Source organism: Ochotona curzoniae, unplaced genomic scaffold (assembly GCF_017591425.1).
Source record: "Ochotona curzoniae isolate NIBS_2020 unplaced genomic scaffold, NIBS_Ocur_1.0 contig_4516, whole genome shotgun sequence".
Taxonomy (NCBI): domain Eukaryota; kingdom Metazoa; phylum Chordata; class Mammalia; order Lagomorpha; family Ochotonidae; genus Ochotona; species Ochotona curzoniae.
Window position 1 is genome coordinate 4,711,098 of NW_024466313.1, and position 26,236 is coordinate 4,737,333.

General features: G+C 51.2%; 1 protein-coding gene across 1 annotated transcript in view; it reads right to left on the reverse strand.

Annotated features, from left to right (window-relative positions):
• Nucleotides 1-2,043: 2,043 nt before the first annotated feature.
• Nucleotides 2,044-26,236, reverse strand: part of LOC121160729 (minichromosome maintenance complex component 3 associated protein) — a 41,379-nt gene continuing 17,186 nt past the window's right edge. The window contains exons 12-29 of the mRNA XM_040986768.1: nt 25,571-25,812; nt 24,965-25,167; nt 24,180-24,280; nt 21,552-21,683; nt 21,148-21,261; nt 19,141-19,293; nt 17,528-17,725; nt 16,242-16,310; nt 15,505-15,639; nt 12,835-12,988; nt 10,013-10,271; nt 9,756-9,853; nt 8,637-9,027; nt 7,642-7,899; nt 7,180-7,309; nt 5,503-5,706; nt 4,013-4,142; nt 2,044-2,869 (exon numbers count right to left, since the gene is read on the reverse strand). Coding sequence (XP_040842702.1) covers nt 2,711-2,869; nt 4,013-4,142; nt 5,503-5,706; nt 7,180-7,309; nt 7,642-7,899; nt 8,637-9,027; nt 9,756-9,853; nt 10,013-10,271; nt 12,835-12,988; nt 15,505-15,639; nt 16,242-16,310; nt 17,528-17,725; nt 19,141-19,293; nt 21,148-21,261; nt 21,552-21,683; nt 24,180-24,280; nt 24,965-25,167; nt 25,571-25,812 — 3,130 coding nt within the window. The 3' untranslated portion in view covers nt 2,044-2,710. The remainder of the gene's footprint in view (nt 2,870-4,012; nt 4,143-5,502; nt 5,707-7,179; nt 7,310-7,641; nt 7,900-8,636; nt 9,028-9,755; nt 9,854-10,012; nt 10,272-12,834; nt 12,989-15,504; nt 15,640-16,241; nt 16,311-17,527; nt 17,726-19,140; nt 19,294-21,147; nt 21,262-21,551; nt 21,684-24,179; nt 24,281-24,964; nt 25,168-25,570; nt 25,813-26,236) is intronic.

The window sequence follows — 26,236 nt, forward strand, 5'->3', positions numbered from 1 at the left end:
GGGCCCACGGCGTGGAGGCGGGGCCGCAAGAAGCCTGCGGATGAATGGGGTCCCTGAGGAGCCGGGCTGTGGGTGGGGCCTGTGTGGAGTGTGGTGCCGTGGGCGGGGTCTGTGTGGCATGTGGGGCTGTGAGCGGGGTCTGTGTGGGTGGTGAGGGTGTGGGCGGGGCCTTGTGGGGGCGGAGCTATGGGCCGAGTCTGTGGGGATGTGGGCGGGGCCTCAGTGGAGCGCCAGAGGCACCTGCTGAGCTCTCTGAAGCACCTGGCTCCACTTCCGCCTCAGACCTCCGCCACTGTTGAGTCTGGGCGGCAGCAATGATGGGGAGAGCAGAACACAGGGCAGAACAGGTTGGCTTCCCACGCCGGGCTCTACGCAGGTATCTGGAGTTGAGCCAGTGAGCAACTGTGCCTCTCTGCCTCCAGTCAACTTAATTTTTTTCTTGGGGCATGGAGGCCTGCCACGATGGTTGAATTGACTAATCCTCCCCCTGCAAGCATCGACATCCCATACAGGCACCAGTTAATGTCCCAGCTGCTCAACTTTCCATCCAGGTCTCTTGTGGCCTGGGAAACCAGAGGATGGTCCAAACCCTGGTTTCCGGCTTCAGATTGCTCAGCTCCAGCCATTGCAGCCACCTGGGGAGTGAACCAGAGCATGGAAATCTCTGTCTCTGCTCTCTTCATACATCTGTCTTCCCAATAAAAATAATTTTTGAATTTTTAAAGATGTTAACAGTGGAAGAAAATTGTTCCAGCCCACATGGAATGTCAGACTCTGAGTCTAGCAAAACCAGGGGAGAGAAGAGGTTTGATAGAAAGTTTGAATTTTGCTATTACAAGGTATTACAAGAATGCATTTCCCAGTTTTTATTCCAGCCGCTTGCCCTGGGTTAAGAATTTAAAACAGAAGCATCAGTAAAGCACAGCAATGAAAACACATTTGTTGAAAGGGAGAGTGAATATATGTTGAGATGGAAATGCAGGCTAACCCCGAGAGAAGCTCCCGTGAGCACAGGGCTGCCCACAAGGAGAAAGTGCAACAGAAGGCCCCCCAAAGGCATGTGTGCGGCTCTTCAAACAGTCCCCTGTGCGCACTAGGGCAAGGTACTCTAACTGAATATGCAGAGTGGAGTTAAACCTATGGGACATCTCCCGGGAGGGCTTCATGTACCCTAGGAAAGTGGGTATACCGACTGGCATGTAAGGAAAGGGGTGGAGTTACGACGGAGAGCTAGATAGAAGCTAAAATGTTGGGCCCGGCAGTGTGGCCTAGCGGCTAAAGTCCTCGCCTTGAACGTGCCAGGATCCCATGTGAGCACCAGTCCTAATCCCGGAAGCTCCACTTCCCATCCAGCTCCCTGCTTGTGGCCTGGGAAAGCAGTCGAGGATGGCCCAAAGCCTTGGGACCCTGCAGCCTTGTGGGTTACCCGGAAGAAGTTCCTGGCTCCTGGCTCCGGATCGGCATAGCATTGGCCATTGTGCTCACTTGGGGAGTGAATCATCGGACGGAAGATCTTCCTCTCTGTCTCTCCTCCTCTCTGTATATCTGACTTTCCAATAAATAAATAAATCTTTAAAAGAAAAAAAAAAAAGCTAAAATGTTGCCCCATTTGTAGTATTTTTTAAAAGTCCACTTTGCTCAGAAAATGCCAAGGTTTTGGCCTTGACAACTGGGTACAGATCATTTCTCAAACAGGGAAGTTGTGATTGGAAAGTTCACCTTTCCAGTGGGGTCCCATTGTAAAGGATGTTTATGGAAGAAATGGCAAAGCTGAGCAGGTTGGTGTCTGGGAGAAGAATGAACCAAGAAGATCTAGATGTCAGCTGCTCTCTGGTGGTGTCTGAGCCCATGACTGACGCTGCCACGCCATGGCAGCAGGCAGGGCTCCCTGGTGCCACCTTCCAGAACAAGTGCAACAAGCAGGTCCCCGATGAGGGTCGCTGTGAAAGGAAGCCCTGAACAGAGAGCAGCTGCAGCCAGAGTTATGACAGGAGCACAGGAAACAAGTACAGCTTCAACCAGAATCAGATTATACCAAAAATGTATGCATACTATTCATCAAATATGTAATTTATTTTGCCTTGCAGAATCATAAATCAACAAAGGGCTCAACAACAAACAGTAAATATAGTCCTACTTGACGCTATATGCAACTTCAGCCAACACTGTATAAAACTGGATTGGACAACAGAGCTAGGACAAGAACCCGGGCCTTGGGAATACGTTACACCTGGTGGATAGCAAGCACGCTCTCAGCCTACTCTGAGGACAGCTGTGTCCCATGCTGTGGTGGCCGGTTCAGCTCTCAACGACAGCCTTCTGCCACTGCAGTAATGGCTCAAGTGATCTCGTCCCTGCCATAGAGCGGTACACAGGCTGAGCTGCAGGCCCCAGCCTGGCCATGGGGACACAGAGCATCTGCTCTAGGCTATATGAAGGAAATGGTTTCTACAGGAACCAAGTGCAGACACATGCAACAACATATGCACATTGCCAACGTACTTGGAAGAAGTAAACAGACCAGAGGATGAGGGTGCTACGGGGGAAGCAGGTTTTTGTTCTAAAGCCTGGGGGAAAGCTCATTAGGCATGTAAATTATTTGCTGCATGATTAGTCACCACATTTCCAAGAGTGCATCAAGCATCTGAGAACATCATCAAGTCCACGGAGACATCTTCTGGGGAGACCCCTACCCATCCCGTCAGGATGTTCAAATGTCCACCATGTCCAAGAGTGCTAACAATCGCAGTTGGGAGGCCGCCTCCTCTTCCTTGGTGCTCCGGATCAACCGTTTCAGGTGCCTCAGCCGCTCGCTCAGTGAAGTGCCTGTCACCTCTGACAGCTGCGGTTGCTCCCCAGGCCTTTCATTCTGCTTGAATAAACAAAGAAACCAAAGGAATTTTTGAGATATTAATGAACCAAGACTTACTTTATGGCTCATGTCAGAAGCCTCCTGTGGGGCCTATTGGGTGCACCTTCCTTCACGCGTCCTTCCAGCCTCTTCTAGCACATTCCCACAGCTGGCATCATATCATTTTCATGAACAAATTCGACTAACAATCATTTTCATCGAATGTTGTTGGACTGAGCTGCTGCTCGCAGTGGGTACCAGATCACATCCCAGCTGCTCCATTTCCCATCCAGCTCCCTGCTAATGTGCCTGGGAAGCACCCATCTGGAAGACCTTGAGAAGTTCCAGGCTCCTGGATGGTCTAAGCCGGCCCCAGCTATTAAGAGGCCATTTATGGAGGAAATGGATTTATAGATGGATGGTCTCTATCCCTGCCCCTTTATCCATAACTCTTTCAAATACATATTTTTACAAACACATATTGTCAATGGCTGTGAGCTTTTCCATTATATGAATATGTTATTGTGTAACCAGACTTGGGAACTATGTGGTAATTCATTTAGAACTGACATGTTGACTCAGAGGATTTGTCAAATGGAAACAGTATGTCACCTTGGCTTTCTCTGTTCCCTGTTAAAGGCTTCCCAAATCAGCCCAGGACCGCTCTTCCCAACTGCCCAATAGCATGTATGCGGTTAACTCTACCTGCTTTACATCCACTGGGCGGAAAGCAACAGAGGGAAGAGCTCTGTCCTTCTCTAACCCTTCCTTTCAAAAAGAAAGAAAAATACATTCCAATAAACAAATAAAAAGTCTAATTCAAGCTAACAATTTACTGGTCAGCTTAACATCATGAGAGTTGAGACATTACAATGGCCAGAAGACCAGAGCTGAGCCAATCTGAATCCAGCATCCAAGAGCTTCCTCCCGGTCTCCCATGCAGGTGCCGAGTCCCAAGCTTTGGGCCATCCTCCACTGCTTTCCCAGGCCACAAGCAGGGAGCTGGATGGGAAGTGGAGCAGCTGGGACATGAACCGGCGCCCACACAGGCTGCTGGTGCTTGCAAGGGAGGATTAGCTAGTTGAGATGTTCTCTTTTTCCTGCAGCCATCTTCTGTTGTTGATGCTAACGTAGACACTAAACAGACGTCTTTCTTCTCACCTGTAGGCTGGCGGTTACCGACACTGTCCCCACGGGTCTGACTGACTGAGGAAGGCAGAGAGGAAGTGAGGTTGAGTCTCTAAATGCTTCGGAGTCATCAGACAGCCACTGCTGAAGCTGATCCTGAAATCTGAAATGAGTGCAACTTCAGGAACAATGGAGCCTTGAGAAGCAAAAATGTAATATTCATTTTTATTCTATAGTTACTTAATTAAAGCTTTTGCTTTATACCATTAGAACTTACGACATCAACAGAGAAACAGAAATGTACTTCTGAAAATATCTTCTGATTAATACATAAACCCAATGTACATTTAATAATAATAATAACCTTAACACTTTTATGTGCTACTTAAAACATTTGGCATATCATCTCTATTTGACTTACCTTGGATTTGTGCACATGTAGTTTTTATCTGCATGGACTACCCAAATGAATGATCTGTTCAGTTTTAAAAAACTGAAAATAATGTCCCTGTGTCACCAATCAGCCCAGAACTGTCTACCTCCACATACTTGTCTTCAAGTCAAAGAAAAATATATCCCATTCAGACTCACTTCAATTTCACCTTTCCAACACCTGTGATCATGCCCCCACCAAAGGCCAGGCTACAGCCCTGGAGACCACAGCTACAGCCCTGCAACACCGCTGCTCCTGACTAGCCACCAGACACAGGCTCTGGCTTTACGGAACACATAGACCTCCAATCACAATCCCACAGGGCCTTCAAGTCTGCAGTTCAGAGGGCTCAGGGCTTGAGGGATAAGTTTGGAATAGTCAAAATACTGATGTTATTTAAAAATTTGGGAAGTTACTAGAGAGTGAGTGCCAAAGACTCGGGAAATCCAGAACGGGCGCTGGAAAAGGACAAGGACCCCACAGGAGGTCCTGGGAGGACAGCAGGATAGCCCCCGGTAGGGCCTAGGGTACCTGGGCAAGTCTAACCAGACGGAGGCTGCAGCAAACGGCAAACAGGGATGAGCTATTATTACATTTTTGGAGGGGTTTTACTGTTACAGAAACAAAAAGCGGGGACACTGGAAGAAACCAGCAAGTATCCGTTCGTAAACTGATGGGCACAATCTAGTATGGGTGGCAGGGATGCTCACTGGAAGAGCACCTCTGAGGGGGCGAGAGATGTGTGCCCAGCACCTGAGGGGATGGTGAGAGGGTGGGGTAGAAGCAGGGCAGGGGCAGGAGGAGGATCCGGACAAATCCCCGCCTGCTTCTATTTCATTAAACTGTAACAAGCCTGTTGAGGAGGGCAGAGAGGGAGGAATGAGCAATGCAGGGAGGGCCCCAGCCACCCAAGCTGGAGCTTCACGGGAATCCCACTTTCTGTAGAACAATGAGTGCACATTACATAGGGCACTAGCTCTTCAACAGCTAACACTTCACAACTCATCACTGTGACCCCTGCCAATTCACTGCTCTTTCGCCCCCAAACCACCCTGCCTCAGTCAGTGCCCTGGGTGGGGTGGGGTGTCACCTCTGGTTCTCCTCCTTCTCCAGCATCAGGCTGCTCGAGAGACACTGCACCAGCAGCTCCTCAGCAGAAGCTCCACGCAGCAGCTCCTCCGCGCTGGCGCCCCTACCCTCTCGGCCGCGCTCTGCGCTCCTCTTCCTTGGATGAACGTGAAACAACGGGGCAGGAAAGTTGTTGGGAGAGGGATGAAAAGATTTCATCCCCAAACTACAAGGAAACATGAAATGCTTACAATCAACAGCAAGACAAAGTATGTGGGCAGAGCCAGAGACACGTGTTCAAGTGTAAAAGCACACACTTCCCATCCCTTTGCCCTTGAGAAGGCTGGTGCTTGTGACTGTCCCTGCGGGCTTCTGGCTCCCCACAACTCAAGAACGAATGGTGCACTACCGGGGACCAGCACAGCTGCCTCCAGACTCCACCTGGGGGGCAGCCGGGCTCCATGTCTGCTTCCCATCTGGGGTTCAAACAGATGCTCCAATACTGGCAAAGTCTTATACTGGATATCCTACACCTCCAGCTGTCTACGGGGGGCGAGGGGGGGGAGGGAGGGAAGGAGGGACTGACGTTTTCCTAAACGTGCCATGTCAGCACTTCCTGATCACTGGCACGTGGGTGCTGTTTCTGGACATTCCATTCTGCTCTGACACTCACTCCTGAATCATCTCACACGTCAGCAGCAGGGCGTTTACCCACACACACCCTCCTTACTACTGTCACTCAGAACTTTTTCAGCAACTGATACATATTTTCTTATCCTGATGCTTTTTAAAAAGATTCCTTTACTTATTTGAAAGGCCGAGGGACAGGTGAGGCAGTGAGAACTTGTTCACTCCTCCTAACTCCTCAAACGTCCACAAGCCCGACAGCCAGGGGACACGAGCTGGCAGGACCTCAGGCAGATGGCTCTGAGGTCCATCAGCAAGAAGCAGAACAACCATGATCAGACCTGTGCTCCAGTAAGGAACGAGGGTACTGTACCCCAAGATGCAGCCCAACTTACCATAGCACAACCCCCATCCCTTGTCCTGATCAATGTTAGATTTCTCCAGAGGGTTCATTCTACCAATCAGGCCCAAGTTTCAGGGTTGAGAGCTAACAATCTTTGCAGCATTGCATCCGCGGTGACGATGCTAGCCTAGACTGAGCTCACTCGAGTTTCCTCTGGGCCACCAAAGCCCATGTACCCACTGCCTGAATGGAAACAGGCCCGCCTGGAGTGCCTCTCCTCCCTCCATCCCCGTCTCTGCTCTGACTGACACGGAAGGCTAAGCAGAGGCTAATGGCACATCAGAAACATGCTTTCTTTTTTAGAAGTGTAATGGCAAGTAACCTTATTTATGGCACCCAAACTTAATTTTATCGGGAATAGCCATAAATCTTACCAAATCCATAACAATGCCCACTAGCATGAACACGTATTTTTGGCCCAGCAGCAAGTAACAGTAGCTTGGGGGGGGTGCCCACATGGGGGTACTGTTCTTCTGGGAGAAAGCTTAGGGGTCCTCCCAGTTCACGCGTCACTTTGAAAGCAGCTGGGTCAGATGTCTGCACTACCTTGCCTGACAAATAAAGTAAGACACTCCTCACTGTGCTCTGGGACAGACCCTGTGCCACAATGGCATGGCAGGACGCTCCTCACCACCCACTATCCAGGACACACACACACGCAGCTCTCACCTGCCTTGACTCAGCTGTAGCTCCTTCTGTGTCTGCAATCTGGCTTGTTCCCATGAAAGAGGAACATCATATTTATTCAAATGGTTTTTAAAAAAGTATACACATATCTGACCATCTTCACTCACAGCTCCTGTGAGAATAATACAAAACAGATGAAAACACATCAAGGGACTACCCAATGTTTGGGAAGAAGCCTCTTGACTAAAGCCATCCTACCACATAACTTCACACCTGAGTCCCACAGGCTTGCAAGGACTGTAGCAGAGCCCCCGAGGACCTGCACGGCCACAGAGCCAGCCGGGGGGGGGGGGTCACCAGAAGGTCAGTGGCCACAGGGTCAAGTCACAGGAAAGGAAGGTGACCCCAAGGGAGAAGCAGAAACCACAAGGAAGTATTTTCCTTCTTTTTATTTTTTTTTACTACAACTAGACAAGAGTCTCCTGAGGAGTTGGGTCCCACTACCTGCTGTGACGGGGAGCCTGGGCGGCGTCCAGTCCCTCAGCTTGTGGTTGATACACAGGGCGAGGACATCGTCCCACGGGATCTCGGCAACTGAGGGCCCTGCACCCCGGGCGGGGACTGGGCTCCTGCTCCTCCACCTGCTGTAGGTCCTGCGCAGCAGGCTCTCCACCTGAGAATGGAGCACAGGCTGCGTGTGGCGTGAGCTGGAGGTCTGGGAGGCATACTGGATAACCATGGTGCACACAGGAAGCCAGGGCGCTGGAGGACAAATGCCTCGTTAGTTCCACATATCATCAATCCCCTCCTAAAAGAGCTTCTAGTGAGAAACCTGCTTCCAGATGTGAGCACTGCCACAACTATGCAGAGAAGGGTCTGGTGTCCAGCAGGGACTAAGGGTGACAGGCCAGTGGGGGCACTGAGTCTGTGCTAACAGGCATGGAGGGCCTAATGTAGGTGCTCATGGCTCCTGTGGTAGCCCCATCTTGATGGTGCACACAAGGGCTTGTTTCTGTTTGGGCTCCATCAGGTGGCAGCATTGGTTAAGCCAATGATAACCGTGCTCACCGCTTACAAGCTGCATTGCTCTATGCCATGGCCAAGACCTGTGCCAGACAGGAGCAGGATCTGTTGCAACCGGGATGAGCCAGCCAGGTCACCTGCAGAGAATGCTTTAAACTGTGCAAACGCATCATTCACCTAGCACATGGTGGTGGGCACAAGAAGGGTGCTACAATGGCACCAAGTGCCCTGGCCCCATACACAACACCACAGGCCTGGGGCTGGTGCTCCCGCTTCCTCCTGCTCTCCCTGTGCTAAGCTCCACTGCTGGTACTGACCACGCACTCACAGGCAGCCCAGGAAGAGGTAGGTATACTGTGGAGGTGGCCACAGCCCTCACACTGGTACCCAAACCCTGCCAGGCAAGCCTGTAGTACAAGACAACAAGGGATGGTTGTGGGACGCCCTGCTCCCTCAGCACACTCATGCACACGCACCCCCAGGAGGCGGAAGGTCAATGTGGGGAAGCTGGAACCCGAGCACAGCCTGCTTCAGCCAAGCCAGATGTTCTGGGTTGTTCCAGTGCAGGTGAGGAAGCAGCCGGCTGCCTCCTGACTCGGTAAACTCTGTGACTGGCCAGGACAGGTCACACAGCTGCTCCGAGGACACCACAGATGCCAGGAACTGCAGCACACTGTTGAACAGCTCGATGATGGGGCCCGGCTCCTGTGAGGCCAGGCCACCCAAACGTCTCTCTCTTCTGTCATGAAAAAACCGGCCACTGAACTCACGGCTGAGCCCATCCTCGACGTACTGAATGAGCGTCTGGCAGCAGAGGTCAACGGCATGGGGGCAGCGGTGGACTAGCCACTGTACGGCCTGCGACACCTGAGAAGCAAAGACTCAGTCACAGCATCCAGGCTGGGTTTCCAGAACAGCCTTGTGACACACCTCGCAGAAGCACCAAGGTCAGCCCAGTGTCCTCTTGGCCCCAGCTAAGCCAGGACACCTTAATTCCAACACCTCTTTCCCTAACTTCCTTTATAAAGGAAATCCAGATAACATCTCTTCATATATTCCAAGTATAACCTCTCCAAATTAGGATCTGCATATCTGACACTCAGAGACAAGACTGTCAATTCACAAACATAAAGAAACAAATACATTTGTAACAGTAGGATTGTGGCAACTTATATCTTGTTTTAAAGACACAGAACTTGAGAAAGCTATCTTCCATCTACTGGTTTACCTCCCAAATGGCCGTGATGGCCAGGGCTGGGCCAGGCAGAAACCCAGAGCTCCATCTGGGTCTTGCATATGGAAGGAGAAGCTCAAACACCTGGGCCATCCTCCACTGCTTCCCCAAGCCATTAGCGAGGAGCCAGACCAGAAAGTGAAGCAGCTGGGACTAGAACTAGTGCCTATATGGGTTGCCAGCACAGCATGTAGTAGCTTAATCTACACTAAAACAATGCTGGTCCCTGCAATTTTATCTTTTGCTATCTACTTGTATTTTTAGAAGGTTATAGACAAACTTAAAATTATAAACATTAATATATGCTAAATTCATGATACCGCAAAAGGATATAAGCCAACATATCTTGATGATCACTGACCTTTGCCGTGCCTTGTAAATCACAGATACAGCCAGGGATTTCCACAATAGTGTAATCAGAGACCAGCTTAGCTGAAATCAAATCCTGCAGCATGAGACCTTCGAGAGAAACACACATGCCTGCTCTCAGGGATACCGCACCACATTCCCAATTCCACCCTGACAGGCAGCGTGGGGCTGCACTTCTGACACCATAAGGCAGCCCACCCCTGGGCCCAGGGTTCCACCCACTTCCTAAGTAGCCTCCGGTTAACAAACCTTCCTCCACTTCCTTCTCCATGGTCTCCCCTCCTGGGCTGGGCACCAGAACCACCAGTGGAAGTGCAGGCTCTAAGGGCTTGGCCTGCAGGAGCTGCCGGAGCTGCAACACTGCCGACAGCCAGTACACGTCTTCCTCGGCCACGTCCTCACTTCTCACTTTGTGGGGGAGCAGCAGCAGGAGCCCGCTGGCTCCCAGGAGGTCCTTCTGCATCTCCACTGTGTTGAGGGCCTGGTCACTGAGGGTGCCGTGGGCTACCTGCAATAGCACCCAGACATTCAGCATGGGATCTGCAATGGAACAAAAAGGCACCAGACACAGACCTGCTCCAGGCAGGCCCTGAAATCATTACAACAAATGTTCCATTTGTTATGCGGCAGTGATAACTAATACACCTGTTTTAAGGAGAATTCAGCTCAGCTCTCTCCCATGCCCTCCTACAGACACAGAAGGAAAAAAAAAAACCAAATCGGAAACATTTTTGTCACCCACCTTCCTCCACACCTTGACACTCCCCACCTTAATCAGAGACCCATGTGGGCACGGATTCTTCTAGACTATGTAAACAATCTTAGAAATAAACTTTAACTTTTTTTTTCCTTAGAGGCCAGCAGAACACATCTACACGAGGTAACTAAGACATGGCAAAAAGGAAGCAAGAGATTGGAAATCACACAGACAGTGACTGCTGAGGAAGGGGCTGGGGAATGAGGCAGGAATCCCACAGAGCCATCTGACTTCACTACACGCCAGTGTGACTTCCATTAAAGACAGAGATGAGCAACCAGCTAACTTCCAGGAGGCGAAGTCTGACTTTGCAACCCTGGGAAAAGAGAGGAAATAACCTACGGGCTCTGAGGGCAGCCACACATATTCTTTCTTTATACTCACAGCTCACATCTCTTTGCACATGTATTCACTTTCCATTTAGGAAACAAACAGCATTAGAGTAGAAAAGTTAAATAAGCAAATCTCATAACCAAAGTACAATTTGAAAGTACCCTAGGGCCCGGCAGTGTGGCCTAGCAGCTAAAGTCCTCGCCTTGAACGTGCCAGGATCCCATATGGGTGCAGGTTCTAATCACGGCAGCCCCGCTTCCCATCCAGCTCCCTGCCTGTGGCCTGGGAAAGCAGTCAAGGATGGCCCAAAGCTTTGGGACCCTGCACCCGTGTGGGATGCCCGGAAGAAGTTTCTGGATCCTGGCTTCGGACTGGCATAGCATCAGCCGTTGTGTTCACTTGGGGAGTGAATCATTGGACGGAAGAATTTTCTGTCTCTCCTCCTCTCTGTATATCTGACTTTACAATAAATAAATAAATCTTAAAAAAAAAAAAAGAAAATACCCTAACAGGAGAGAGAGAACAGAGACTCCAGCATCCCACACATCTGAACAGGACACACTACGAGAGGTGGCCCCAGAAGCGAACTGCTTTACTGAACCTCTGGCCAGTCCTCCAGAGATGGTGCTGAGTGATCAGAGTCAAGTCAGGTACCATGTCCAGCGCAAGGAGCCAGCCGGAGCAAGACACGGACACCTATGCCCTCTGTCCTACAAGGACACGTGTGTTTCCTTTCTGACCATGGATGCTGAAACCTAAAACGCATCTTTATGCAGGTTTGAGTTTCAGGAGGAAACAGGCTCTCATTATACAAGGGGTTCCCAGAGAGGAGTACAACCTCGGATTCTGCAGGGTGCTTGTGGGCTCGCCACTACAGCACTTGCAGGTTTAAGCAGAAAGCTGGAAACAGTTGTGGGCAGAGCCAGGCTGGACAACAGAACTCACCTGACAAGAACCCACCTGACATTCGTGGGAGCCGTGGCTGGGAGGAGGCTGGGCAGGGCCACGCTGCAGCACTGCTGGTATATCAAGTGCCAAGCAGAGAGACTGCCCCTGCCAGTTTGCGTAAGACCAACTACTAGGCCACAGCTCTCAGTGAGGAGCATAAGAACTGGGGCTGGGGAGGATCAGGTCTGGAGACAGACAGGTCAGGCAGGGCCAGGCCTCAGCACCCGCTGGCTACATGAGAGCCAGGACAGGGTGTGGGCCATGACTGGCTGTGCTGAACCACCTACCAGCATGCACAAGACCCAGGGATGGGAATGGGCCTGACAGGGGAACTCTGAGGATTCCCTTACTGGGCTGCAGTTCCCACTGGCCACAGGGAAAATCACAGGCTATGCAGTCCAACCTTGGAGTGCGTGAATCGCAACTGGGCGTCCTCAGTTGCTGACAGTACTTGTGTTGTGTTGTGGCTCATCTAGGCCAGAAGCGGCCGTTTACTGCTTGTCAGAGGATGGGAAACAGAACAGGTAGGAACCACTCTCCTGGCCAGGTTCTGCAGCACATTCCTGGGTCTGTGGACGCACTAAGGTGGACTTTCTCAACCAACAGACCTTGGAAAGATTTCCTCAGCCCTGGAGCAACAAAACCAACAACTTCTCAGAACTATCACAACCACTCAAGTCACACCCTTGAAGCACTCTTCCCTACACCAGGGTCTCAAAGGATCAACAAAGGACCACCCCCATTCCTGAGGACTGGTGCAGTTTGACAGAAAGGAGTGGCCACTCCCCTTCCCTCCCTGTGGACAGAGCAGGAAAAAAATGAAAGACATGTCCCCCCACCTTCTTGCCTCCCCACCCCAACCAGAGGATCACATAGACACGCATCCCTCTCAACTGTGTAAACAATATTAAAAAGCAAATTGAAATGCAGAACAATAGCAAAAGACACTTTTGAGAACAAAATGCATTTCTGTGCCTCTGATGACATCTAGGCACGAATGAAAGCATCAAATCATGAAGCAGTTGTCACTCACCTTTATACACACACGCACAGAAACTGTCTGATACCCCCTGTTGCTGAATGCATTCAACAGGGCCAGCGTGTGAATCCCATCATCATTAGTGCACATGTCGCCCACCAAGCCATCCTCGCCCACGAACTTGGCTTTTAACCAATTTGCCAGATTTCTGCAGATAAGAGAAAACAACCTTGAAGAATATAACGAGGCCCAGCTCCGTGGCCTAGAAGCTAAATCCTTGCCTTGCATGTGCCAGGATCCCATATGAGTGCTGGTTCGTGTCCTTGGTGCCCCACTTCCCTTCCAGCTCCCAGCTTGTGCCTGGGAAAGCAGTGGAGGACGGCCGAAAGCCTTGGGACCCTGCATCCGCGTGGGAGACCCGGAAGAGGCTCCTGGCTCCGGATGACCTCACCTCTGGCCACTGCTTACAGAAGATGTTCCCCTTGGTACTGCCTTCTCTCTGCCTTTTCAATAAAACAAATTAAAAAAAAATCTAATTCCAAATTTGAATTATTTTGTGACACTGATCTGAACAAAGAAAAAAGAAGCCTGTTATTTTTAAATGGAGCTTGAAATTCCATGGAGTTATGTATTTGGGGAGAAAGCAGGAAGGAGCTAGTTCATTCTAACATGCTCTAGATTCTAAAGGAGTAAAACAAAGCAGCCCTGGAGCTTGAAATACACATTTTACAGCACCAAGCTCCTCATGTGACACCTCAGAAATTCCCAAGTTACAAGTATTTCGCACATCAGAAGATAATGGTTTAAGAGAGAAGGCATCGTTTAAATACTTTTAAAATGCCACTTTCTCCACCTTACTCAGGTGTCCTAGGAGATTAATCATGATTTCATTGTTCCTTTCTCCTCAGTCCACATCTTGCTGCAGAAATGACTGCTATGAAAGTAAGCGGGGAAGTAAGGAGGTCAGGAAGTGAAACAGTGCAGCCACTGTGGGAACACTGGCAATTCTTCAAAGACAAACACAGAGCTTCTGTAAAACCCAACAGTTACACTCCTGGGAATATAACCTAGATAAATGCGAGCAAATGTTCATACAAATACTTATCTGTGGATGTCCACAGCAGCCACATTCATGCTAGCCCCAAAACAGAAACAACCCAATGTTCACATGAACAAATCTGGCAAGGAAAAAGAATGCTGATACGGGCCTGGCTTAGCCTTGAAAACATGCTAACTGTGTGGGGGACTCTGGAGAAACTCCCAGCTTTGGATCAGCTCAGCTCCAGCCACTGCGGCCTTTTCGGGAGTGAGCCAGTGGATGGAGGGTTGCTTCCTTCTTTCTCTGTAAGTCTGCCTTCCAATGAAAATAAAGAAATCTTGGGGAAAAAAAAGCAAACATCAATGGCTCCGGTCAAGGATGTTTATCTAAGGCATCCAGAGCAGACAATTCCTCAAGCACAGAGCAGCACATGGCAAGGAGGAACAGAGGCGTTCACGCACGTCCACGTCTCACGTCCAAAGTGCTCTCTGCAAGCAGACAGCAGTGGAGATGGCTGTGAAGCCATGGACATGTCTACTTCAAACGGATACAATTTATAGCATATGAATCAAATCTCAAACAAAAGAAAAACAAAATTAGCAAGTCTTGTAGTTTCTGTAAAAGTATGATTTTTGAAAGCTATATCAATTTTTCGAATTTTTTTTTTCAAAATGTCATTAGGTTTTTCTCCTCACCTATATTATCCTCTCCAAGAGTGTAACATCAAGCAGGGCATTTGGGACCACAGGAGGACCCCACAGCCTGCTTTGGGTCACCACACTGATTCTCAGCACCCGGGAGCCCCAGATGGTGACTCAGTGTGTCGGCCCCAGCCTTCGCTGTCTGCAGGCATTTGGGCAACCAGTGAGTAAAAGATCTTCCTCTATGTCTTTCAAATGAAACAAACAGTAAAATTAAGTGGGCTTTAATCAAAACCTAAGGCATACAATATTACTAGCTGTGTTTTTGTGGAGTAAGTCTCCTCCTGTCCACTAACTCAGTCTTCCAACACTCCCCACGGCCGTGGCCGGGGCTGACTGAGGCCTCCCTAACCACAGGCGCCATCACCAGGGCCTCCTCGGATCTGCAGAGAAGCTGGGTATTGAATCCAGGCATTCCTAAAGGGAACACAGGCCTCCTAACACCCATGTAAGCTCTTGCTTTTTTCTTTTATTTTTTAAAGATTTATTTATTTTCATTGCAAAGGCAGATATAGAGTGAAGAGGAAAGACAGAGAGGAAGATCTTCTATCCAACGATTCACTCCCCAAGTGCTACACTGGCCACAACTGTGCCAATCCTAAGCCAGGTTTCCCACATGGGTGCAGGGTCCCAAGACTTTGGGCCATCCTCCATTGCTTTCCCAGGCCACAAGCAGGGAGCTGGATGGGAAGTGGAGAAGCCAGGACACAAACTGGCACTCACACAAGATCCCGACATGTGCCAGGTGAGGACTCTAGCCACTAGGCTTCCACACCAGCCTCCCCAACCTCCACGCTGTGGAGCTTTAAATAGCAAACAACTCTTCAATACTTTTCACCTAATAATTTAAATCACAGGTTGCCTTCAAGTCATGAGCAAAACAGATTTGCAGTCTAAGTACTAAAAGCTCCCAGCCCCCGCCCCACCCATGCCAGCCATTCTCGGAGTGGTCATGCACCTCCCTGCATTCTCCAACCTCCCTACCTGCCAGGACTCTCTGCAGGCTGCTCCCTCCCATCAGGCAGCACCAGCACGAGCTTCCAAAACAGGTTCTCCTGGCTCCCAGGGAAGTGTTCAGCCACAAGGGACGGCAGGTCCAGAGGTGCCCAGGCAGCATCACTACAAGTAACAGAACACCATGGCTAGGTCAGCCTGAGAGCCCACACAGAGCCACGGGCACACACATGCATGTGGACGTGACCACACAGAGCCACGGGCACACACATGCATGCGGACGTGACCACACAGAGCCACGGGCACACGCATGCATGCGGACGTGACCACACAGAGCCACGGGCACACGCATGCATGCGGACGTGACCACACAGAGCCACGGGCACACGCATGCATGCGGACGTGACCACACAGAGCCATGGGCACACACATGCGGACATGACCACACAGTAACAGGCACACACACACACATGCATGCGGACGTGACCACACAGAGCCACGGGCACACACACACATGCATGCGGACATGACCACACAGTAACAGGCACACACACACACATGCATGTGGACTGAAACCAGACAGAACCATGGGCACACACACAATCACACAGGGTGTGACCACGTATAGCCATGAGCACACATGCACATGGGCTGTGACCACACAGAACCATGGGCACACACAGGCTGTGACCGCATAGAACCAAGGGCATTCACGGGCTGACCACACAGAACCATGGGCACACACGTGCACACGGGCTGTAACTGACCTCACCAGCTGCTGGTGGAAATGTTGAACCTTCATCTGGTGAGCTGTCCTACTCCGGAGCTGCCTCAACCTGTGAAGAAAGGCAATGGGCAGTACACCCTGTGAAGCCAGCCTGCATTCACAATTAGCTGTTCCGCCAGTGATCAGGGCTGCCCAGTAGAAAGCTGCTGACTGGAGAGTGTGTCCTGGTGGGGGATAGTCTGCAGACTGAGATAATTTTCTGATAAACAGGATAGTCAAGAGGACTGCCCTCACATCACTAGTAACAGGTATTGGCTGCGTGCTGGTCAGGAGACTCAGCCCTTCTACAACACCTGGTCATTGGGACTGCACACTTGAGCATCAGGGTTGTAGCCAGACACCACAAGGTGGGGCACATGGAAGGGGCTCCTGCAGCAGGATGGGAGCCAAGACCTTAGTATGTGAGGGGAAAGTGACCATCTCAGAGGGATATCAAGAGACAGCACAGGGGATGTGTGCCTGGCATGCTTGGGAAGAGAAGTGGGGCATGGCTGGGGATGGGCTCCACTCTGCAGAGCAAGGAACAGGGAGTAGCTCAGGATGTTGACAAGAGGTCAGGAAATGGAAACTCGGTTAGGCCTTGTGAGGTTCCTTGGGTGGAGCTACAAGTCTGTGACTCCAGCCCAGGACAGGGTGGCTTCCTGTGGGCAAGGGAGACTGCACTGAAGAGCTGGAGGACAGGGAGGGTTAGGTCAGCTGTACGGAGGTGGGAATAGAGACAGAGTGGGCAGGGCATGGCAGGGTAGGGCAGCGCAGAAGTGTCGGGCAAAGACTGAGGATGGGGAGGCCAGCAAGAGCAGGGGAACCTGACCAGGCCAGGCTACTGCGATAAGGTAGCCTAACTGCTGACCTCAAGGCAGGCTCCGTGACAAGCCAGAACTATCCTGCTCTGTCTACAGACACAGAGCCCATGGCCTCAACTAGATAGATGCCTCTCGGGGACAGTGAGACAGGACCTCGACAGGCGCGTTGCAGCAGGCCTTCCCGCTGCTGTCCCAGGCTTGCCTCTGCCCAGGAGGCAACACGGACACTGAGCTCTGTCTGAGCGAAGCCCAAGAGGAAGCAGGAGCTCCACCAGCAGAGAGGACACGGTGTGGAACCCAAAAACAGGTGATGTGAAGCCATCTCTGCCAGCGGCATGGGGAACCTTTCAGATGAGAGCTGCCCCACCCCAACATGCGTAGGTAAGTTCCTGCCTACACCCACCGCCTGGCAATGCCAGCCAGGGGCAGGAAGCAGAAGGCATGTGTGGTGGCCCACACTGACCTGATGCAGGAGATGCCCACTTTCCCTGCATGGCCCAGGTCCAGAAGGCCCTTGGTCAGGTTCCCCTCAGCAATGGGGCACTGAGCACTGGGTGTCAGAGCCCGCAGCTGGTCCGTGGCGTCCACACAGCAGGGGGCTGCTGGGAAGGCTCGCATCTGGCGCCGCAATTTCTTCCGGGCTGCAACGGCTTCCCTCCACCTGGGAGACATGAACATGTCATCACTCAGTGCATTCCAGGTTCATGGAAGGACATGAGCAGATGTGGGGACAGCCTGTGAAGTCTTCTCAAGGCAAGTCTTCAAGCTGAGAAGTAAAACTCCGACAAGAAATCAAATGAGTGCTGAGCGATGAAACCATAGAGCAGTTCTCACAAGTCAGCTTGGCAACAAGGACACACACCCCTGGACAGCAGACACCAATGACAGGATTACATCTTCACGCAGCTTTAGCAGGAGCCAGAATTAGCACCCCAATGGGCAGGCTGCCCACACAAGCAGCAGCACAATGCAGGCCCCACTGCATTTTAAGTTTTACTGAAATGAATCATCATAAACTATGTGCAACACACATGTACTCAATTTAAACAGTAATGATGCATTAAACACCCATATACTTCCACTTAGCTCAGGAGCTAGGGCTGTAGGCATATCACCCCATCCTCTAAGGTCAGGACTGGGCCTGGCATGTCGGGGCAGTGGCTAAATCCTGGCCTTGCACATGGCAGGATCCCATATGGGCGCCAATTCATGTTCTGGCTGCTCCACTTCCCATCCAGCTCGCTGCCTGTGGCCTGGGAGATCCTTGGGACCCTTTATCCATGAGGGAGACCCTGAGGAAACTCCAGGCTTGCAGCTGCAGATTGGCTCAGTTCTGGCCACTGTAGCCACTTGGGGAGTGAACCAGCAAATAGAAAAACTTTCTGTGTCTCCTTCTCTCTGTAAATATCCTTTCTAAAAACACAAGTATTAAAAGAAACAAAAAGGTTAAAGGACTGTGCTGCTTGTTCCTGTTTCCCTTCTTGACCTGGAGTTACACCTCCACATTCAAACACTAAACACCTATTTGGTCTGAATTTACACTGTGTTTATAGGCATCTCTCTACAGGTTACACTTTTCTGTACAAAAGTTCAGCTGTCAGGGCTGCCACATGGTACCAGTTGAGTTGAATTCCAAGCTTGGAACTGGGTTCTTCCAGAGCCCGTGACCCATGGCCACGGGGCAGTAGTGTGATGCAGCTCCCAGGCAGCCCCAGGCTCACAACACACATACCAGGACCTCATCTTTGTGCCGTGCTATTTGGCGAGTCACTAGGTTAACCCATCACTCACCAGGGGGCACCTGTTCAAGCGTTCTAGAACTCATCTGTGTCGCTGCAAACATGGTTGTGCTGGGCAAATGTTCCTGATGCTCAGAGCACCTGCCACCTCCCAACCTGGTGGGTTTCTTGTCCCCTCAGGCTCTCCAGCAATGTTGCACATGTGTGTATCTAACCAAGCTATCCTGTCTTCAGGGAGAGTGCCCCCATGATATTCTCTGATCCCCTTGTCACTAACCAGGTGAGCATGGTCACGCTCCCACTCACCCTTCACATGGGTTGCATCTGACACACTCACCGTTGCAGGTACTTGCTGAAGCACTGCAGCTCCTGCAGCGTCTCTCTGGCCACCTGGAAAGTTTCCTCTGCGAGAAACGCGTCCACCAGATGGGCACAGACATCCTCAGAGCAGCGGGCCACGCGGGCCCTCTGTTCCGCCTCCGCTGCCAGCCTAGGAGACAGACACCCCACGGTCTACAGCAGTGAGGCCTTGCAACACATGGCGCCAGACTCCACATCCTTGCTAGTAAACTAAAGTTAAATCTTCACTACAAGAGAAACGAAGACTTTCAGTCATACTTAAAACACAGAGACGAAGAACAAGAGAGGAACAGAGTGCCAAATCACAAGTTCAAATGAATCCTATAATAAGAACTAAACTTTGGGCAGCAGGCTAACCCTAACTATGGTACCAGGATCCCGTATGGATGTTGGCTTGCATCCGGACGCTTCACTTTCCATCCATCCAGCTCCCCACCTATGTCCTGGGAAAGCAGTGGAGAATAAGAAACTCTAGGCTACTGGCCTTGGATCAGCCTGGCCCAGTCCTGTTCACTATGGCTATCTGGTGAGTGAACCAATAGACGGAGGACCTCTTTGTCTATTTTAGCTTCTTTCTCCGTTAACTCTGACTTTACAATAAATAAAACACACCTTTAGGGGGGAAAAAACAGTGTCTTCATGGCACAATGCCTCTGTGGCTAAATCCTTGCCCTGCCATGCCAGGATCCCATATGAGCACTGCTTCATGTCCCAGCAGCTCCACTTCCCATTCAGCTTCCTACTTGCGGTCTGGGAGACCAGTAGAGGATGGCCCGAAGCCTTAGGACTCTGAACCTGCGTGGGAGACCTGAGGGAAGCTACAGGCTCCTGACTTCGGATTGGCCCAGCTCCAGCCATTGCAGCCATTTGGGGACAGACCTAGGGGATGGAAGAAGTTTCCTACCTTCTCTTCCTTTCCCACAAACCCATCCACCCATTCACCTCCCTTCCTCTCTCTATTTGAAGGACAGCGACAGAGGCAGAGAGGTCCCCATCTGCGGGTTCATCCCCCAAACGCCCACAAGGGCCAAGGCTGGACCAGGCTGAAGGAGGACACTGCAAGTTACCCACGAGTGTCGCAGCAGGCAGAGGCCTTCCACCATGCGCACTGGGGGCGGGAAGCTGGGCTTCAACAGGTACTGAGACACGGGGCCTGGACATGCCGAGTGCTGCGTTCAGCAGGGTGCTAAAGGTCTGCCCTCAAGCCTTGACCAACCGTGACACCTGCAGTGAGTGACATCTCCATGATTTAGGGACACCAGTACACACCAGTCCCAAGTGCACACCAAGGTCACAGTGCTTCCCAAATTCACTTTCAAATGCTGCAGTAGTCTGTACTAATTCCATCTTCATATTTATTGCAGATTATGGAATCATTTATCAAGTTCCCATTAGATTGGGGGAATCTCTCAGAAAGCAAAGTATCAAACCAGTTCCTAAAAGAAAAGGGGCCAAAAAGCAGAAAAGAAAGGGAACTGGTGTTGTGGCACAGTGGGCCAAGTCACCGCTTGCAATGCTGACATTATAATTGAGTACCAGGTCAAGTCCTGGCTGCTTCACTACTGATCCAGCTTCCGGCTGACTGCCCAGGGAAAGCAGTAGCAGATGGCCTGCATGCTTTGGCCCCTGCCCCCATGGTAGAGACCAGGACAGAGTTCTGGTTCCATGCTTCAGCACCCCCTAGAATTGGCTAGAAACAAACCAAGGAATGGGGTCCAGCAGCGCGGCCTACCGGCTGAAGTCCTCGCCCTGAACACAATGGGATCCCATACAGGTGCTGGTTCTAATCCAGGCAGCTCCACTTCCCATCCAGCTCCCTGCTTGTGGCCTGGCCATTAGACGGCCCAAAGCCTTGGAACCCTGCACTTGTGTGGGAGACCCGGAAGAAGTTCCTGGATCCTGCCTGCATAAGGTCTGACCCCGACAGCCTCTCCCTCCCATCCGCCTATTCCTCGGGCACCACAAAGTGCAGTGATTCACTTACTTTAGCTCTTGGGAGCAGGTTTCTTGCACACACTCTCTCACCATCAACTCTGCCAGCTCTGCAGCCAGGCTATGGCTCAGCTGGGTCAACACCAGCTCTCTCTCTTGCTTCAACCTTTAGGACAAAGAAACATGCAAAGGGGTCATATTTGCAAATAAAGCCAGCACTGATCATTCTGCTTCTACACCAGCTGACAGGGATGTGAGTCATGCAGTGGAGCTGGTAGGCTGCCCCATGTCCCCTCTGTCTGGACCTGCCTTATGCCCTAGGTCCAAGCACAGCAGGTGGCCAGAAGGCCAGCATGGGTCTGCTGGCAGCACAGTGGCTACCACTTGGGTATCACGAGCCAGAGCAGGTTCTCTTGCCATGCTGACTGCCACGTAGTAAGGCATGGGCAAGCTCACCTTTCCTCCTCCGCACGCCGCTGCTCTTGCTCCCTCCTCTCCCGCTCCTTGGTCAGCTCCTCAGCGGCCATGTTCCTCAGAAGGCCCACGGTCACAGACATTAGCACATCTTCCATAACAGCATTAGAAACACTGGCAGAGCAAAGTGGACAGCAAGGTCACCAGGAAAGAAGGCTAGCAAACAAGTAACACAGACAAGAAAAAAGGCCAGCTTGGCAGCTGAAGTCCTTGCCTTGCACAGGCCAAGATCCCAGATGGGTACTGGTTCTAATCCAGCTCCCTGCTTGTGGCCTGGGAAAGCAATCAAAGATGGCCAAAAGCCAGTACATCCAAAAAAGGAATTGAGGCTGACACAGTGGTATAGCAAACTGAGTCCCATGGGACACTGGTTCTGATCCAGCTCTCTGTTTATGGACTGGGAAAGCAGCAGAGATTGACTCCTGAAACATGAGATTCAGAAGACATTCCAGGCTCCTGGCTTCGAACCAGCATAGCTCTGGCATTGTAGCCTTTGGGGCGTAAACCAGCAGATGAAAATCCTCTCACTCTGTTTCCCCTAGATTTCTGCCTTTCAAATAAAAATAAATACAACTTTTCTGATAAAGGAGAAAGGACATGTCTAACACTAGGTCATGTTAAAAAAAAAGAATCAGGGGCCAACACAGTGGCATTTAACAAGCTAATCCTCTGTCAGCCTGTGCCAATATCCTATACTGGCATTGGTTCGAGTCCCGGTTGTTCAGTTCTTAATCTAGCTCCGACTTATGGCCTGGGAAAGCAGTAGAGTATGGGTCAGATCCTTGGGCAGCTGCACCCATGCGGGAGACCTGGTTCAAACTCTTGGCTCCTAATTTCAAATGAGCCCAGCTCCAGCCAGTGCAGCCATTTGAAGAGTGAACCAATGGATGGTTCTCTTTCTCTCTGTAACTCCAACTTTCAAAGTTAAATCTTAGCAACAACAAAGAATCAAATGCATGGACAAGGTTTAATCCCTAGGTATAATCTATAGGTAAAATACCTTTTCCTGTCATTGTGTCACTCTATGTGCACTGGATTTCTAAAACAAAATTCCAAAATTCATGGAAGTTACTGGATTTCCATTTGCTTTGCCACAGTTGCCTAAAGCCCAGAGAGGCCCAGGTTGTTACATTTGATACTAGATGACACAGGGCCTGCAATACGGTGTCCCAGGTAAAGCTAACACCTGCAGTGCTGGCATCCCACAGGGCAATGATAATGCCTTGGGAGAACGGCACAAGCCAGACAATCACTCGGCCCTGTGCCAACGTGGAGCCTCACATCAAGCTCCCAGTTCTGGCATCAGCCGGGCTCAGCTCCGGCCATTGTAGCCACGTGGGGAAGGAACCAGCGGACATCAGGTCTTTATCTACTTCCCTCCCTCCATATCCTTCATCTAGATCTCAGCTAGTCAAATAAATAAATAAATAAATCCTTAACATTTATTTTAAAGAGAGCTATTCTCTGTTGGTTTACTCTCAGATGGCTCCAACCACGGGGAATGTGCCAAGCTGAAGCAAGAGCCCAGAGCTCCTTCCAGTTCTCCCCGCTGGGTAGCACGTGTGCCAGTTAACCGCTCACCCAGGCACACTGGTAAGGAGCTGGATCACAAGTGACCAGATGGGATTTGAACCAGTACCCAAACACAACGCTGGCATTGCAGGTGGCAGTTTAACTGTTAAGCCACAACACTGGCCCCAAAAGTGGGTATTAAAAGTTTTAAAAGGCAAACAAACTAATTTCTACCAGTTTTTAAACTGTGTTTAAAGAAAATACTTTTTTTTGTTTGTTTAAGATTTATGTATATGTTTAGTTTGGGAAAGGCAGATATACAGAGAGGAGGAGAGACAGAAAGGAGGATCTCCGTCCAATGATTCACTCCCCAAGCGGCCACAACAGCTGGAGCTGTGTCAACCTGAAACCAGGAGCCAGGAACTTCTTCTGGGTCTCCCATGTGGGTGCAGGGTCCCAAGACTTTGAGCCATCCTCAAATGCTTTTCCAGGCTACAAACAGGAAGCTAGATGGGAAGTGGGGCTGCCAGGATTAGAACTGGTGCCCACATGGGATCTCAGTGCGTGCAAGGTGGGGAATTAGCTGCTAGGCTACTGCGCCATGCCCAGAAAATAGCTTTTTAATGTGTAAAGTTTAATAAAGCAAATGGTGCTCAAAGAGAAGACACAAATGGCAATGAGCTGCCAATGATCAAGGAGACAGGGCCACGGCTGGGCCTGCCCCCAAACCAGAAAGAACGCCCTGGCGCAGCAAGCTAAGCCAACCTGCCTAGACAATCGCACTGCAAGGCCAGCTGCTGAGCTTCTGACCCAGCTCCCAGCACAACTCCTACAAAGCCAGAGGACAATGGCCCACACTCTCATGGAGAACCAGATGGAGGGAGCTCCCAGTTCACTAGTTGAGCCTGGCCTGGCCTTGGAACAAACTAGTAATGGAGGACTTCTCTCAGCTCCCCACTCTGGCTGATGCTTTGCCTTTCAAGCATATCTTAGAACAAACCCGCCTGTAACTGCACCTGTGCTACTGAAGCAGGTGTGCTCTGTGCGGAAGAGTAAGAGAAAACCCAGCGAGCAGGCAGGCAAGATGCTGCCACTCACCCAAGCGCAGCGGCTGCATAAGCCGCCCCAGCCGTGCCGACGTCCTCACAGTCCCTCTGCAGAGCCTCCTGGATGAGCTCATCCACTACCTGAGCCAGGTCCTACAGAGAGACCAGCACATGAGTCTAAAGTTAACAGAACAGAAATCTAGAGGGACACCCAGCCACTGGACTAGACACCGCTTCACCAACTTGGGGGTCTACCTCGCTGCTTCAAAAAGTGTCTTCCACGGAACATAACAGTACCTTCCAAAGGGGCAGGGGCAAGGCTACTGTCAGCTAGACATTCATCCTACTTGGTGCCAGCCTCCTACTGTCCACATCAAACAGCCTCAATATCTGTGGCATTTTTCAGGCGTCCCTTAGATTTCCCCCAACGCCCCACAGCAGGGCAAGCACCCAGTGCCTGTGCAGAGCACCCAATGTACACAGCCATTCAGTGGACAGGCCCGGCTCTGTCTCAAGCCCACCATCTTAGCAGAATACAGCACCATCTCTGTTTCCAGGGCACAGGCTGGGTTCTGCCACTCACTGGCTGCCATGAACAGCAGGCGATAGTTCAACTGGAACACACACACACACACGGAACAGCAGGCGATAGTTCAACTGGAACACACACACACACGGAACAGCAGGCGATAGTTCAACTGGAACACACACACACACACACACACACACACACACACACCCCACCCCACCCCCCACCCCCAGCTGGGCTCAGTGCTACTCTCACCACTGTGCTCAAGAATGTGTGTTCTCAGAGCGCTGATCCAAAAGATTCCCTACCATGTCAGAGTACACAGGTGCAGGCTTTGGAGGAAGCAGCTCAGCCTGCAGAGAGGACTGGAAGAGGCCTGGTGCCCCAGATGGGGTCAATGTTGGAACTGCAGCCAGGTGTGAAGAGAGCACAGAGGCAGGGACGGGATGCAGAAGGGCACCAGGCGTGGGTACCACCGCCTCTGGGCCACACTCCTCTTCTCTCCCACCACCTGAAAGGAGACACATAGGAAACACATGACGGCCCAGCACACACATGCACCCACCCACCCACTGTGTAGTCTCCACACAAGAACAGCCCCAGCTATCCAGAACAGCCCATCCCACAAGCACACACATCGAAGAGCAGGCAAACATGACAGCCCATCCCACACACATGCATATACACACACACACACACAGCATGGTCTCCACAAAAGAACAGCCCCAACCCTCCAGGTAACCTTGGAGAGTGGTTGGCCCTGTCCCAGGGGACCCCTCCCCCAGGCTCTGCCCATGGGCATCCCATCTGGAAAACACTGCATTGTCAGAGCGCCAGGAAAAAGGCTGCAGCAGCCACAGGTCACTAAGAGGATGAACCACACTAGTGTCCTCCCTCAGGGCAGTGTCACTCACTTGCTGTGTCCAGGCTGGGCCTCTGAGTGCTGACAGGCAGCTCTGTTGCCAGACTCTCCCCCACATACTTGTTCTGAGAGTTGAAGCTACACACGGGGGTGTGTCGAGGGATAGGGGGCAATGGTCCTCCATTCACAACTTCCCCAACTGACACCATCAGCTTCCTGGTAATAAACACTGACTTCTTGGCCTTGCACAATCCCTCTGGTTCAAGGAATGCAGACCGGCTCAGCTCAACACACCTGCAGACCACAGAGAGGTTCATCAGATGAAGTCAAGGGATGGCACTGCAGCACTGCAAGCCCTAGGGCCCACCCCAAGCACAGGGAAGGGAGGAAGGCAGAGTACCACTGCCCCGTGGCCAACCTCCTCCCTGCCCTGAACCCCTGGTCTCAGGAAGAGCCACGTGTGCAGCTCCTGTCTTGTAAACAGTGTCAACTCATCAAAGCTGCCCCATGTGCTCAAGGACAGGACTGTAGTGAACAGACGAGCAGGGTAGGGGAGCCGAGCACCTAGGCCACTGAGGGGGATTACACCGTTTCCTGGGAGTTTCATCAGAGTCTCAGAAGACTTCAGCTGCAGCAGAGAAAAGCCCTGCCTGGTATCTCCATTTTGACCAGCAGAGGTGGGTAGGGGCCTTCACAGGCCAGGGACCACCATCTTCAA